At 35.1% G+C, this 15,786-nt stretch overlaps 1 protein-coding gene across 6 annotated transcripts in view; it reads left to right on the top strand.

The window, feature by feature from the left end:
- The first annotated feature begins 914 nt into the window (after nt 1–914).
- LOC126715750 (glutamate receptor 2.7-like) overlaps nt 915–15,786 on the top strand; it is a 107,027-nt gene continuing 92,155 nt past the window's right edge. For 4 of the 6 annotated variants that reach the window (XR_007651908.1, XR_007651906.1, XM_050416525.1 and 1 more), the window contains exon 1: nt 915–1,216. Coding sequence is in view for 2 of the 6 variants with exons in the window: in XM_050416525.1 (XP_050272482.1) it covers nt 937–1,216 (280 nt within the window). In the remaining 4 variants the exon portion in view is untranslated. Of the gene's footprint in view, nt 1,217–5,465; nt 7,001–7,558; nt 7,872–8,281; nt 8,692–9,104; nt 9,703–15,786 lie in introns of those variants that run through there. The other 2 variants (XR_007651907.1, XR_007651909.1) reach the window with 2 other exon arrangements.

The raw sequence follows: 15,786 nt of genomic DNA, 5'->3' as shown, positions 1-15,786 counted from the left end.
GATCTACACACACACACACACACACAGATGGTCTAGCTTTGGGTCTTGATGTTCTTAATCAAGTTGAATCAGATCTAAATTCTATCATTTTTTTTTAATGATGTTTTTTTTTTGGTTAAAAGTGATAAATTAATTTTTTAAGTTAGATGCTAATGTGAATCTGACGTGACATTTATTATTATTATTATTATTATTATTAGCCATGTCAGAATCTAACATGCAAATAGTGCACTTCGCTTGCCACGAATGCAATTTCCGTTGGTGAGATGATGGTATGGATCAAAATGGTAATAATTTTTTATTTTCAGAAACCAAGAAAATGGGAATTGGCCCGAAATGTAAGGACCAAAAGTGTAGTTTTACCTATTTTAAGTAGTCTCATTGAGTCTATAGAACAAAGTCGTTATCAAACATTTATGGCAATGACACTTGTAGCACTATATTCATAGGCAAGGGTTAATTTTAGGTAGTTTCGAAGCAATACTTTGACCTCTCACATAGGGGTGAGCACTATAGTTGGACCCACGTTTGGGGCCCACCCAATATATGATAAGAGCTCGGAGTACTATTATGGAACTGGAAAATGCTAGGACCACAACTTTTGTTACAACTTGCTTACGTGGTAAGTTGTAAATGGTGAAGTAAAAGTGGTAGGTTCATATGGGTTCACAACTCCATCACTTATGATTTGCCATGTAAGCAAGTTGTAACAAAAGTTGTGTTCTTAGCATTACTCCTTCGGAACTATCCAAGTATTTTCCTCATTTTTGGGCCTAATAACCAAAGTCAGTATCAAACATACTGTACTCATTGGACCCATTTGTGAGCTGTAAGCTGCCCCAAAATTCCACATGGAATGGAAGCCATATGTCTATAAGTTAATACAGTTAACGCGTAGTCCTCTCCAGCTAGTAATTAGCAAAGGTTAGCTTGACAATGTCCATGACAATGACAAACCAGAAGCCCCTTCTTTCTAAATTCCTATCCTTTCTTTTGCTCAGTCTCAGTCTTTGCGGTTATGAGCCTTTGATGATGGCAAATGAGTTGATACCAGTTGGAGTAGTTCTTGATTTGAAGTCCCCGGTTGGAAGAGTGGCAGAGAGGTACATGTCCATGGCGCTCTCAGACTTCTATGCTGTGAATCATAACTATAGCACAAGACTTTCTCTCCGCACAAAGGATTCTGGGAATGATGTAATTGCTGCAGCATCTGCAGGTACCGATGTAAAACTAAATGTTTCACACATATGCACATTATATAATATAAGCACAAGCTGGCTTTCACACACAAATGAAAACATGATAATAATTCATCTAAAAAGCAAGGAAAAGTGTTACATACACTAGGATAGTGTGGCCTACAAAGCTTCTCGTAAGAAGATTTTTAAGATTAGGATATTTTCCAGGAATAAAATCCTTTTTCATTTCAAAGTCCTTGTCTTGTCAATTTCAACGTTAAGATTCTATCTTTTGGATCTCTAGTGTACTGTGTAGTGTGTGTACATACTTAAGTAACGTGGTAGTCTTTATGCTTCTAAAATTATAAAATTTAATTGTATTATGAAATGGATTCATTTTAAATGAAAATAATCATTATTCTCTTTTCCATTAGCAACTTTAGAAAATTTGTTTTGTTGTAAAATATTTTATGAAAAATATTTTCATCAATTTATCATGTTTGTTTTACGGTAAAAATTGGTCAAACCTGAAAATATTTTCTGTTGACCTAGACTCCCCTCCCTCCTCCCTCCCCTTCCCCCCCCACCCCCCCCGCGGCGGGCATCTAGTGGTCGTTGGTCCAACCGCTGGTCTAGTGGCTAGTGTTGATGGTTTGGTCATTTAAGCCGGGAGCTTGGTCACTCTACTAGAGCCACTAGTTTTGGTTGTTTGTGTTTAAAAATTTTAATACGTCACCCCAAATATTTGAAAATATTTTACATTTGAAAATTTTTTTATAGTGAAACAAATTGATTATAACATACAAATTTTTTAACATATATAGTCAAGTTTAGGTCCTATAAATATATATCTTCACAGGGACAGAATTAAGATTTTCTCTTTGGAGGGCCAAAGGTTGAAACAAAAAAAATTATCACCTTTCAATATCAAGATGTATACAAATACTCAAAACTATATTAATATATGAAAAATGTAAACTAATATCTATTCAGTAAAAGAAAAAATATGAAAAATAATTTTTTCCTAATATATTTATACTCAAAACATATTAAAATGGAACTCAATGTTATTTTAAATCCCAAAAATTATCTAGTTTTGATTTTGAGATATGCTTTGTTGAGATTTTAATTTCAATGTACAAAATCTAAGAGTTCATTAAAGAAAGCCATTTTCACATTTTGTTGCAGTGTCTAATTTTAATAATATTATAATTAGAATTGAAAAGTCACATATTGTAGCTGGTTTTTCCGTCACCTACAAGTCAAATCAAAATCAATACTTATTATAACTAAAAACTAACTAGTATTTTTTACTATATTTTTAAGAAAAAAACCCAAACAAAAAAGTTAATCAAATCATTTAGATGTAGTCAAACATGACAACATCCAAACCCCAAAGATTTGATCTTTTTAACTTTGGATCCTAATTTATAGTTTTGAAATCCAAATCGAACCGTACAGTTTGACCCAGTTAACCGAAAACCGTCCCTTGAGACGATTCTTTTAACCTCAAAACCTGCTATACACAAAAAACACAGTAAACTGTTCAAATTGCGGTTGAACCGCCTGGGTTGGAGAACTGTGTTTGGGTCTCACGAGTTAGGCTGAAGGTGGAAAAAATAAGAAAAAGAAGGAGCGTTGTACCATTTTCTCTATTGAACTTCATCTTTTTATCTCTCATCCTCACCCCAAATCCGAAAGTGTAGTCCCAAAACACACTAAGTCCACAAAATAAAAAAGAAATGAAAAGCGAAAACCTTATCTTTACCCCTTCTTCTGCGTTTTCCAATTTTTCCTTCTTCTCCATTCTTCTGCGTTTATTCTTCTTGCTTCTTTAGCGTTTCCTTTTTTCTTTTGTCACTAGTGCTCAAAACCAAAAGAAATCAAAAGTCTAAGATATTTTGGGCCCGTTTGGTATATATGTTTAAACAACAGTTTTCATTTTTTTTGGAAATACGTGTGGGTAAAAAAGTATGTGGAAATATATGTAATGTTATTTAAAAACTGAAAACATGTGTTTTAACACATGTACCAAACGGGCCCTTTCTTTTCCAATAAAGCTGTCTATCAATATGGCAGACACTAGTCCTTCCCCATGAAATAGTTGGACATGTAGCCATGCTTCCACCATTCATCTGCTTTTAAATTTTTTTAAATTTTTTTCTTTTAATTGCATTTTTTATAGGACATTTAAATATTTAACTGCATTATTTATTGGTACTACAAACCCAAAAATTCCTATATTAAATTCATGTACTGTTCTTCTCAACAACGATTCATGTACTGTTATTGTAAATTAGGATTTATATTATAGATTAAATAAATGTGTATAATATTACATAAATTTATAAAAAAAAGTGTACAATATTATACATATTTGCATAAAAATATATAACATTGTAGGCATTCATTTTGTTTATAATATAAATTTATTTTACCTTGATAGTATAATGTAAACTAATAATGTTTTTTATTATTACTATTTTTAACAATTAATAATAATATTCCGTTGATTTTTGGAACACCATAATGAAAGTTATGATATAAAAAATACATTTGAATGATGGTCTTTTTATGTATTTGAATTATTTTAGTTAGTTTTTCTATTTATATTAATTTATTATATTTATCTATATTTTAAATAATTATTAAATTAATTATGACATCATCACGGTTCGACTTCGGTTAGACTTCGGTCTGACCTCGAAAACCTTGAGCTTCTTTCTTCTCCGGTTCTTTGAATAGTCCGGGTTTTAAAACCATATTCCTAACCAAAAAACTAAAGAGTCAAACACAATTGATTTTTTTTTTAATAAAAAAAAAAAAAACCAACAGTTATTTGACTATTTTAAAATTTTAAATAAGTTGACAAATAAGTTTTTTTTTTTTTTTTTATTTTTTGGAGACTTAGTTGATAAATAAGTTGATACAAAAAAAAAAAAAAAAAAAAAATTAAGAATCTGTTAAGTAAATGGGTTGTTTGTTCTAGGAAGGACCACATACTACGGGAATGAACTAGATAACCATTTTATTTTATTTTATTTTTTGGGTAAATATTCAATTTGAGGGGGCCAAGTATAATTTTTCCCCAAATTTAAAACCTTAATCTTATGCACATACACACTATTTAAAAAAAAAAAAAAATCTTAGGGATTCCCTTAGTCTAGAAATAGCTTCTTTTTTTCTTTTTCTTTTTCTTTTTTTTTAAATTTTTTTATAGGAGTCTAGAAATTGCTTTGTCCCTTCACCTCCACCTTCACCTTTTTACAAAAAATTATTGGCATATTGTAAAGTATTAGTTTTGTAGTTGTGATAAACTTTGTGACCTCTTTATGAATGGAGCGCATGGCAAAACTAAGACTTGAATTGGAAAATAAAGAAATAAACACACAGTATTTTATACCAGTTTGGAAAATAAAAAGTCATTGATTTTGAATACTAGGTGATATTTAAATGTTAAAATTTATTAAAAGATAGTATATTAATCATTGTTTTATGTTTGTCTATTAGGGCAAGACTTAGGTATTGTTCTTTAGATTCCCTTTTTAAAATTTTGTCATATGACTTTTTTCTTATTAAATAAACGTGTAATTTTTAGTTAAATAGCTATATGACAAAATTTTAAAAGTAGAACTTATGGAATAACACTTTAAGGTACTGTACATACATTTTTTCGGTTTTCACATGTGAAATTCATTTTTAGTAGTTGACTATATATACCAAGTGAAACTTATGTCAATTTTGTTATATTGATTAATATAAACTATTCAAATTATTATGTAATCATCTCCTTCCTTTGTATAGTATAATGAATTAATGCAAAAAGAATTTGATTAATATACACTTTAAAATTTATTATGTAATTAAATTCTTTTATTGTTTTTCCTTTAATTAAAATTCTCGTTTCTTCATATTCTTTTTTCTCTTACTATTTTTATAAGTTATTGTTGGGGCACTATAATTTAATTCCCTATAACTGCTCTAAAAACAGGCAAGCGACAATACCATAAAATATTTGAGTGCATATTTCTCATCGCCAATTGGTTTTGAAGTAAAATGACACAGTTTAAGTCCGACAATTGGTATCATAGTAGGTCACGGGTTCGGCTCCCTATTGCACATGTGCAGGTGTTGGGAGTGGGATCGTTGTGCAGAGGCCTAGTGGGCCAAGTCTAAAATCCTACTAGAGACGGAGGTCAAGTTAGGCCAAGTCTCAGTCAACCTATTGGTGTTGGGCTACCTTCCTTTTAAGGAATAAAGTTATGCCCTTATCATCAACTATAGTTTTTGGTGCAATAAGTAAGCCCTTGGTCCTAACACTTGTGAACCAAAATAGACATTGATAAAATATGTTGGTGTATAGTTTCAATATGTTAATATTTTCCAGAATGTATTGATAAAGTTTATTATCAGTCTATTGTTGTTGTTGTTGTTATAGTAGTTGTTTTGAACATTGCCAGTAAAATTTCAATTTTCTAAATAATTTACTGTTGCAATGAAATCCAGCGCTAGATTTAATGAAGAAAGAAGAAGTGCAGGCCATTATAGGACCTCAATGGTCAGCACAAGCTAGGTTTGTGATAGAACTTGGTCGTAAAACTCAGGTTCCCACCATTTCCTTTTCAGCCACAAGTCCTTCTCTTTCTCCATCCCAAAACAAGTTTTTCTTGCGCACAGCCCAAGATGACTCCGCACAAGTTAAAGCCATAGCAGACATTGTTAAGGCCTTTGGTTGGCCGGAAATTGTCCTTATTTACGAAGACACAGAGTATGGCAATAGTTTGATTCCACATTTAATGGAAGCTTTACAAGTGATTGACACTCGGGTCCTTCATAGATGTGTCATTCCTCCATCTTCTAATAGTACGGAAATCATTAAAGAGCTTAATAAGTTAAAGGCATATCACAGAAGAATATTTCTTGTTCACATGACTGTTTCACTTGGCTCCAAACTCTTTGCACTTGCAAAGAATGCAGAAATGATGAGTGAAGGGTATGCATGGATGGTCACAGATGGTTTATCATCTTTGCTAGATCCTATGAGCTCAAAGGTCATGGACTCAATGCAAGGTGTATTGGGAATAAGGCCATACTTAACCCCATCTAAACATCTAGAAGATTTTAAAAGAAAATGGAAGAGAAGTTTAACCTCAATCCAGGCAAAGATCAAGAGTACTACTAGCTTAAACCTGTTTGGATTATGGGCATATGATACAATTTGGGCATTGGCTATGGCAGTGGAGAAGGCTGGCATGCATTCCAGCTTCTTCAAGCAAAATGTTAGCGGTTGTAATGCTGATCTGGCAGCTTTAGACATTTTTGAAAATGGTACAAGGCTTCGCAATACAATTGTAAATACTACATTTGAAGGCCTAAGCGGGAATTTTGGTTTGGTTAATGGGCAGTTGGAGCCTTCAACCTTTGAAGTATTCAATGTGATAGGAAAAACCGAGATAAATATTGGATATTGGACCCCACAGAGAGGATTTTCCAAAGATTTAAAGGATACTAGTGAAAAGGCATACTCGACCTCAAAGGACAAACTTAAACCACTGATTTGGCCAGGATACACAATACACCAACCTCCTTCAAGGTTAAGGATTGGGGTTCCAGTGAAAAATGGTTTTAAACAATTCGTGAAGTTGGAATGGAAATCTTCTACTGATGATTCGCCTAATGTCTCAGGATTTTCCATTGATGTGTTCAATGCTGTACTAGTTTCATTGCCCTTCCCCCTTCATTATGAGTTTATTCCCTATATGAATAAACAAAGGCAGAGCAATGGGACATACGATCAACTTCTTTACGAGATTAAGACTAAGGTGGGTGCCCCCCAACCCCCCTCCCCCCCCCCACCCCCCCCCCCCCCCCCCCCCTTTATATATATATATATATATATATACACACACATACACGTGTGTGTGAGAGAGAGATCAGTGCGACTTTATCAATATAGACTGTGTTTGGATTGCGCGTTTGCGCGTCCACGTTCACTATTTCTGCGTTTTCCTTTTTTTTTTTTTTTTTTCTTTTCCAAGCCGCAGTTGTTGACCAGATTTTCCATGAACAGTGCTCAGATGCACTGTTTATGGACCCACAAATTACATTTTTTAGCAATTTTTTCATTAAAAATGGGTCCCACAGCACTATTTACACATTTAAAAATAATTTCGCTACAGTGTTTTCAGTTTCAGTTTTCAGTTTCAGCAAAAATAAGCTCAATCCAAACGGACCCATAATGAATAAATATTGATTTTTTTTTTTTATACTAATGGCACATCAATTTGTATAATTCATGTGGTAAAATTGTAATATCTCTTACTTCTTTAAATTTATTTCAAAGTCCATAAATTGACAATTACCTCTCTCTCAAAATACAGAAGTATGATGCAGTTATTGGAGACACAACAATTATTGCTAATCGCTCCATGTATGTTGATTTCACTTTGCCTTATACGGAATCAGGCGTGCAAATGGTGGTTTCGGTAAAGCATGATGAGAGAAAAAGCTTGTGGATCTTTTTAAAGCCACTAAGCTTGAATTTATGGCTAACAACTGGCGTAGCGTTTATCTTTACAGGTTTGGTCATATGGGTTCTTGAACATCGTGTAAACACTGAGTTTCGAGGCCCTCCAGAGCAACAACTTGGCTTGATTTTCTGGTTCTCCTTCTCTACACTTGCCTTTGCTCACAGTAAATTTCTTCAATCTTGTAGAAAGATTTTAGGGAAAAGTATGAAAGACCATCATTTTTTTCTCCATAAAGCATGAAACCCCATAATATAATTTTATGTGTTACCCATTATGCATCCATGAAAATAAAGGGCAAGTTGCTCATATGACAACACATGTCCATAAATAGATATGCATATTTACAATAAAACAATGCTAAAAGGGGATTTTGTATTACATTAATTTTTTTTTTAAAGAGGTTAAATGTTACACAACTAATGGCTTATGCATAAAACAACATCACGATGGGTTAAGTGTTATGCTCAAAACATAAAGGGGATTTTAATCTATCTATTTGTGGTTCAATTCAAATCAAAACATGGGTATTTGTTATGAACATGCATAGTAATAACAATTCAATGGTATTTGCAGGGGAGAAAGTGGTAAATAATTGGTCAAGATTTGTGCTAGTCATATGGATTTTCTTGGTACTCATCCTAACTCAAAGTTATACTGCTAACCTAACCTCAATATTAACAGTACAGAGATTGAAACCTACATTTGTTGACGTAAATGAGATTATAAAGAATGGTTATTTTGTTGGATATCAAAATAATTCCTTCGTTAAGGAGCTTCTAAAAGAACAGTTAGATATCCATGAGTCCAAGTTGAAACCATATGAGACCCTTGAAGAGTATCATGAAGCACTGTCAAACGGAACTCACAATGGTGGGGTTGCAGCTATCTTTGATGAAATCCCTTATTTAAAGATCTTCCTTGCAAATTATCCCTCCAAGTATGCTACAGTTGGACCCCTCTACCAAACCGGTGGATTTGGCTTTGTAAGTCTCTCACTCACTCTGTCAAAATTTTATTTTCTAAATTTAAGAGTGTGTATTGTGTCACATTATTTTAAAATTTAAATAGTGTGACATTAGATATACCTTTAAATTTTTAATATTTAACCTCAATCATAATTTGATCTATTTCAACTGAACATGACACTAATATCCAAAACAAAACCTGATTTTTTTTCCCCACTTAATTTTAAGAATTCAGTAAAGAATGTGATAAGATGATAAGACCAATAAGAAATTAGTAATAGCCTTTATGTATCAAAGTGTATTCTTGGTCATCCTCATTCTGCTTCATAACTGATTCTTAATAAATATGTAATTCATATAGTAATTCTTGTGAAATGGACTCCTCTATTTTTTATTCTTAAATGCTATAATTTTTTAACTTGTTTATTTAGGCATTCCCACAAGGATCTCCTTTTGTCCCTCACATGTCGAGGGCAATCTTGAATGTCACACAAAATAGATTGAAAATTCAAGCAATTGAGAATAAGTACTTTTCAAGTCAGCTTACCTATGAAGATCAAAACACCGGAATCTCTCCAGATAGTCATAGTCTTGGTGTGGACAGTTTTAGGGGCCTCTTCCTTATCGCTGGAATCGCTTCTATGGTCTCACTCTTGGTTTATGTGTTTAAGTTATTTTACTCACATTGGCCTATTTTGAGCGACAACAATCCTGCTGACTCTTGCTGGTCCAAATTAGTTAAAATGGCAAAACATTTTGACCAGAAAGATCTCTCTTCACATACCTTTAAGGGAGAAGAATCAAGGATATATGTCGTAGCAAGTCCTGAGGCACTTGGTATTGATGACATGCAGAATCACACAAGGAATTCCACAGAAGGATCAGATGAAGTGGTTATAGACGATGACAATGATAGTCTTTCTTCAAGTTCAAGGCATGGTGATGCATCTATGTAGGATGTACCCAATTCATCATAGACATGGTTTTCTACCTAAATCTTTAAGAGATGAACTCATTTCCCTAAGCTGGGTTCATAGTTTATTACCTGAAAATTATGTAAAACATATCATATGCAATGTAATAAAATATAATTGTCTTATCAATCTTGATTACATTGATTGACTATCTTCTTTTTGTAGGAAGAGATTACATTTTTTTTTTTTTTTTGGTTTTTGTCTTGGTTCGAATTCCCATCTGTTCTACTCTAGATTCCAAGGATTCAGATCTAGCTCTATTTGTTTCGGCGATAATATTTTCTAGAAAATTAGTCATTTTTCAAACAAATGTTTTTAATAAAACTATCTCATTTTTCTATATTTGGTAACAACCTTAAATAATGAGTTGAAATAAAATTTCTCTTATTTAGCTTGCTGTGAGATAAAGTTGTTTTTCAAAACATTTTAGTAGAAAACTTCCTCTAAAAAGAAAAAAAATAAGCCATAAATTTTCTGTTGACCAAAGATAGTTTTATTTTCACCCATTTTTTTTGATACTATCAAACATTGAATAACATGAAAAATTATCTTTACATAAGATTTTCCATCGAAAAAAGTGACTACATTCTTCATTCTTCTTTCTAGCAAATTAAAAACTTGGGTATGTACATAATATAATTTTCAATTAAAATGATCAGTTTTTTAAATCATTTCAATTCACACTCTTAATGAACTTTACGTGAAAGGAGTTTCATTATTTATTAGATTAATTATTAATGTATTATAAGTTTTTATATCTAGTAAAGACTTTTTTGTTTTTTTTTTTTTTAATGAGATATCTAATATCTAATAAAGACTTGGCCTTACACAATGTGCATTCATCATGTACCCTAAATATTTTTTCTCCTTTTAAACACTGACAAAAGTCAAAAGGAATTTCATACTTGGTTTTATTTTAACATATAATTTTTTGTTTTTATAAGAATTTGGTCTTACACAATGTGCATTTAATTTTTTTGTTCTCTTTACTTTGATTACATATTTTGTTACTAAATTTCAATTATATCATTAAAATATTTTCTTAACTTACATATATATATATATATATTGTAGGGACGCGTTTGGATCTTGAGCCCAAAGTATAACTGGATCCAAGTCCAATAAGCCCACTACAATAAATTTGTAGAGAGTGGACTGAAAAACTAGGTTATAATGAATGGGACAACAGTTCTAATGGAATTTAAAAGATAATCAAACAGAAATGGATGGAATTTCTCAAGATACATTGGTCCTCAGCCCAATCCGAGGAGGTATGTTCTAATATATATTGATTGGAAATAGTTACAAGTATGGTTCAGGTCGCTACAGTGCTTTTTCCTCCAATTTCCCGATCCCCTCTCCATGGAGAATCTCTTACATTATATAGTTCCCTTCCAATGATCTTGGCCCCCCATTTGTTGATCATCCAGGCCACTACTTAAGTGTTTATCGCATCGCACACCCGTTCTGGCTCTCTATGAGTTGGTGTAGCTAATGCAGCATTATTCAGGGGTCTTTTCCACATAAATGCGGTCAGAAAGTTAGCTGCAGAGCATTCAATGCGGTGGCAACAGCTTTCTCTTAGATATTTCTTGGCTCCCATTCTTCTAGTATGTTCATAATGCACACCCCTATCAGTGGAGTTTCTTGGAAGGTCACTTTGAGTGATAGGGTATGCATTCAATCTGCGCTACGTTTATCCGAGGAGGTGCTCCTCCTCGAACCACCTCTCCTAACCTTTCTATCTGCATGTTATTTATAGGACTCTGAGCTTGACACTCTCACTACTGTTTATTCATCCTCAGACCAATCAACATCCTCGACCAGGCCCAAAGTCCAATATATGATTTTGGGCCCTTACCCTACAATATCTTCTCAAAACTCCAGTTTTTCCCTCTTATCCAAGGAGAAAAAGTGGGGTTTTGATTTTTAAGGGTCAAGAACATTCACTTCCTTGGTTTACACGTGTAGGAGTATCTTTTTGCGTGCCTCATAACCATCACCGACGCTTCACAGCCCGCGATGCGTCATTAATTGCTCCAGGCGGCGTTTTGTTCCTCGCATCTAATGATAAGACGCAGATTTCACGGTTGACATTTCTCCTTGAATTTTGAGTAGGATAACTACTTCTTAATTCCACACCCTATATAAGGCCCTCGGGGAAATCATTTTTCTTCATTTTCACAAGTTTTCAAGCTCTCCAAAGATCTCAAACACTCAGACCTCAAGGCTTTCTAAGTTCCTGAATTTCCTGAGTCCTTTTCTTACAAAATCTTTGAATCTTTCAAAGGTTCAAGGATCAATATACGTGTCTATCCTCGTAAGTTTCTACCTCCTTAAGCTTTTTTCTCCTTAGCCAATCTCCTCAGCCTTTTATTCTTTGTTATCTTTCCTTAGAAACTTCACCCCTTCCCCTTTAGCTCAACCAAATGGATAGGTTCAAGCACCTTGTAGACTCTACTGCCAGTATGGAGGGTTTTAGAGCTAGGTATCACATTCCACAGGGAGTAGCCCTACGGTATTGTGCTCCAACCAAATAGTAACAGATAGGAAGGAAGGGGAGGTTGTCATTCCTATGATCGCTTTCATAAAAGGAGGAATGACCTTTCCTATGGGTAGGGTGACCTGGGACTATCTGATTAACCATAGGTTGACTTCCCATCAGTGTGCCCTTAACCTATTTAGGGTCTTGGGTAGCGTAGACACTCTCAACGAGCATATGGGCCTGGGACTCGTGTGGCATGATGTTGTTCATATGTATGAGTGCCATAAACTCTCTAGCGCGGGATATTACCTCAAGTCTCGATCCGACATTGTTAGACTGATATCGTGTCTTCCTAAGTCTAACAAAGGCATGAAGGATGACTACCTAATTGCCTCCAGGGAATGGCACGACGGTTTTCATTACCTAACTCGGGAGGGAGATCCAAGTGGGGTAGCCTAAGTTTAGGTCTCTCGGCATGGGATTTAGCTCCTTTAGCTTTGCCATCTCTTCTTTCTAGCACTTTGTTTTATTCCGACGATGGATTTTGTTAATCTTACCATGGTGTTACTCCTTGGATGTTTTTGTAGATAAGGCGCACGTTGCTCCCAAACTTAGTCTTGTCAATGTTGCGGCTCTCAACAAGGTGCTACGGTCTGAGATTTTTGTGAGTGAAGACGGGCAATTGCAAGCCGTCCACTTAGTATTGGACTTCGAGCCCTTGTCAAACGCATTCCAGGATGCGAGCCAAGCAATAAGGGCAGGCGATCCTAGAATCAACCGAATAGACATCTCACGGCCCAGTTTCTTAGCTCAGGACGACCTCCCACCTGTTGAACTACCTTCTCAACACTCTCCCTGGGAAATAGCTTCTCCGAGGGAGGAAACAGCCTCCTCGTGTCTTTCCCTTGAGGCTAAGATCGATAAATTCTAGCTTGAAGAATAAGAAGGAGCACCAGAAAGGCCTGTGGAGCTCTCAGATTTTGAAGCTGAATTTGACAGGTTTTTCGTGGCCCAGGAGTGAGTCTGGGATGCCCGAAATAAGGCTAGGGCTAAGGCCCACTCCCGTACCGAGACTGAGAAGTCCCTAGGAGCCCTTAAGCAAAAGTAGACGAAGTTGGCAAATAAGCTAACCATTGCTAAGAGGGGACGTCTGAGTGTCGAGGCTAGCTTAAAGAGCTTGTAGACTCAAGTTAAGGACCAGTGCCAAAAGCTTCACATAATCGAGATAGACCTAGCCACCTAAAGATAGCTAGTCCTAGATCTCAGGGCTGAGCTACAGAAAGCCAATGACGTAGCTGGAGTGGCCAGGGAAACTTCTGAGGTCGCGAAGACGGCATCCTACGAGCATGGGGTACTGGAAATGGAGACCTGGTTGGCTAAGGAGGTGGCAAGAGTTTCCAGGGACTACTGCGCCAAGACATGGGCAGAAGCACTCAACCTGGCGGGAGTCCCTGTTGATTCCGATCTGAGGAGGATTGAGAACGTCTTCTTCCCGAAGGATATCCGAGAGATTCCAGCCACGCTTCCTCCTCCTGTTGCTGATCCTCTCCCTCCTCCTAAGGTGCTCCCTACCATCCAAGCTCCTCCTCTTGATGCTGAAGTCTCAACAGGGGCTAGTAAGGGTAAAAAGGTTCAGCCACTGGTGAAGACCAAAGACTCCGAGGACACCCTCACGATCAAGGATGTGATCTCTAAGGCCAAAGATGTGGACCTAAGTCCAAAGTTGGGGATTCTCAATCCAAGGCAGTTAACCCCAAGAAAGACTCTCACTCAGTAAAGGCCTAGTTATAGGGATGTCTTTTCTTATCTTTTTGCATATATTTTTCTTTTGTTGTGGTGTTTTCACCACTGATTGTAATATAACTTCTTCTTGATCAATGAAAAGATTTTACCTTTTGTTTCATGAATCTTTCTTTTTCCTTGTAATCTTATTCTCTTATCGGTATTAACCAAGATTGCGAACAATAATGGATTGTTATTACCCATATTTTAACAAAAGCTAATAGTATTGTATTATTGCTAATTCAAATAAATTGAACATGTGCCAGCTATAAAGAGAATTATCACGCCAGCTATAAAGAGAATTATCACATACATGTACTGAAAATTGAACCTGCTACAAGGAAGGCAGAATCTTATAGAGATGAATACTACACCTTTTAAGAAATAAATAAGGCAGGCAATTCTCATTCTACTTAATAAATTAGATAGAAAATCCAGGAATCTTAACTTACTCAAAGCCAGTGATTCGGGGAGTTGTGTGTGATCTGGGACCTATTCTGGTACTTAGGAAAATGAGGGTTATGCCAACTTACCCAAAGCATATGGTCTGAGGATCCAGGAATGTCTAGAGTTTTGTTTAGTACTTAGAAAGGTGCCATGGAGTGTTACTTTCCCCAAAGCATGTGGTCCGAAGAGCCAGACATGTCTAAAGTTTTGTTTAATCACTGAAGAAGATGTTATTAAGTATTAACTTTCCCAAAGCATGTGGTCTAAGGAGCCAAGCATGTCTAAGGCTCTGTTTAATACTTAGAAAGATGCCATAGAGTGTTAATTTCCCTAAAGCACGTGGTCTGAGGAACCAGACATGTCTAAGGTTCTATTTAATCACTGAAGAAGATGTCATTAAGTATTAATTTTCCCAAAGTATGTGATTTAAGGAGTCAGGCATATCCAAGGTTCTATTTAATACTTAGAAAGTTGCCATGAAGTGTCAATTTCCCCAAAGCATGTAGTCCGAGGAGCCAGACATGTCTAAGGTTCTGTTTAATACTTAGAAAGATGCCATAGAGTGTTAATTTCCCTAAAACATGTGGTCCGAGGAACCAGACATGTCTAAGGTTCTGTTTAATCACTGAAGAAGATGTTATTAAGTATTAATTTTCCCAAAACATGTGGTATAAGGAGCCAGGCATGTCTAGGTTCTGTTTCATACTTAGAAAGATGCCATAGAGTGTTAATTTCCCTAAAGCATGTGGTCTGAGGAGCCAGATATGTCTAAGGTTCTATTTAATCACTAAAGAAGATATTATTGAGTATTAACTTTCCTAAAGCATGTGGTCTAAGGAGCCAGGCATGTCTAAAGTTCTGTTTAATACTTAGAAAAATGCCATAGAGTGTTAATTTCCCCAAAGCATGTGGTCTGAGGAACTAAACATATCTAAGGTTCTATTTAATCACTGAAGAAGATGTCATTAAGTATTAATTTTTTCAAAGCATGTAGTCTAAGGAGTCAGGCATGTCTAAAATTCTGTTTAATACTTAGAAAGATGTCATAGAGTATTAATTTCCCCAAAGCACATGGTCCGAGGAACCAAACATGTCTAAGGTTCTGTTTAATCACTAAAGAAGATGTCATTAAGTATTAATTTTCCCAAAGCATGTGGTCTAAGGAGCCAAGCATATTTAAGGTTCTATTTAATACTTAGAACAATGATTAAAAGATATCAATTTACCTAAGGTATGTGGTCCAAAGAGCCGGGCATGACCAATGTTCTGTTTGATATTTAATAAATAATAGAACGCATGATAAATAATATGATAAATCAAAAGTATGGTAAAGACAGTTTTTATTAATAATAATACATTCTCAGGTTGTTTACATTTCAGGGCGAAGTACAGTATTTTCATCTAGATCTTCTGGATAATATGCAC

Source organism: Quercus robur, chromosome 2 (assembly GCF_932294415.1).
Source record: "Quercus robur chromosome 2, dhQueRobu3.1, whole genome shotgun sequence".
Taxonomy (NCBI): Eukaryota; Viridiplantae; Streptophyta; class Magnoliopsida; order Fagales; family Fagaceae; genus Quercus; species Quercus robur.
The sequence above is the reverse complement of the archived record's forward strand: the minus strand, read 5'-3'. Positions and strand labels throughout refer to the sequence as shown.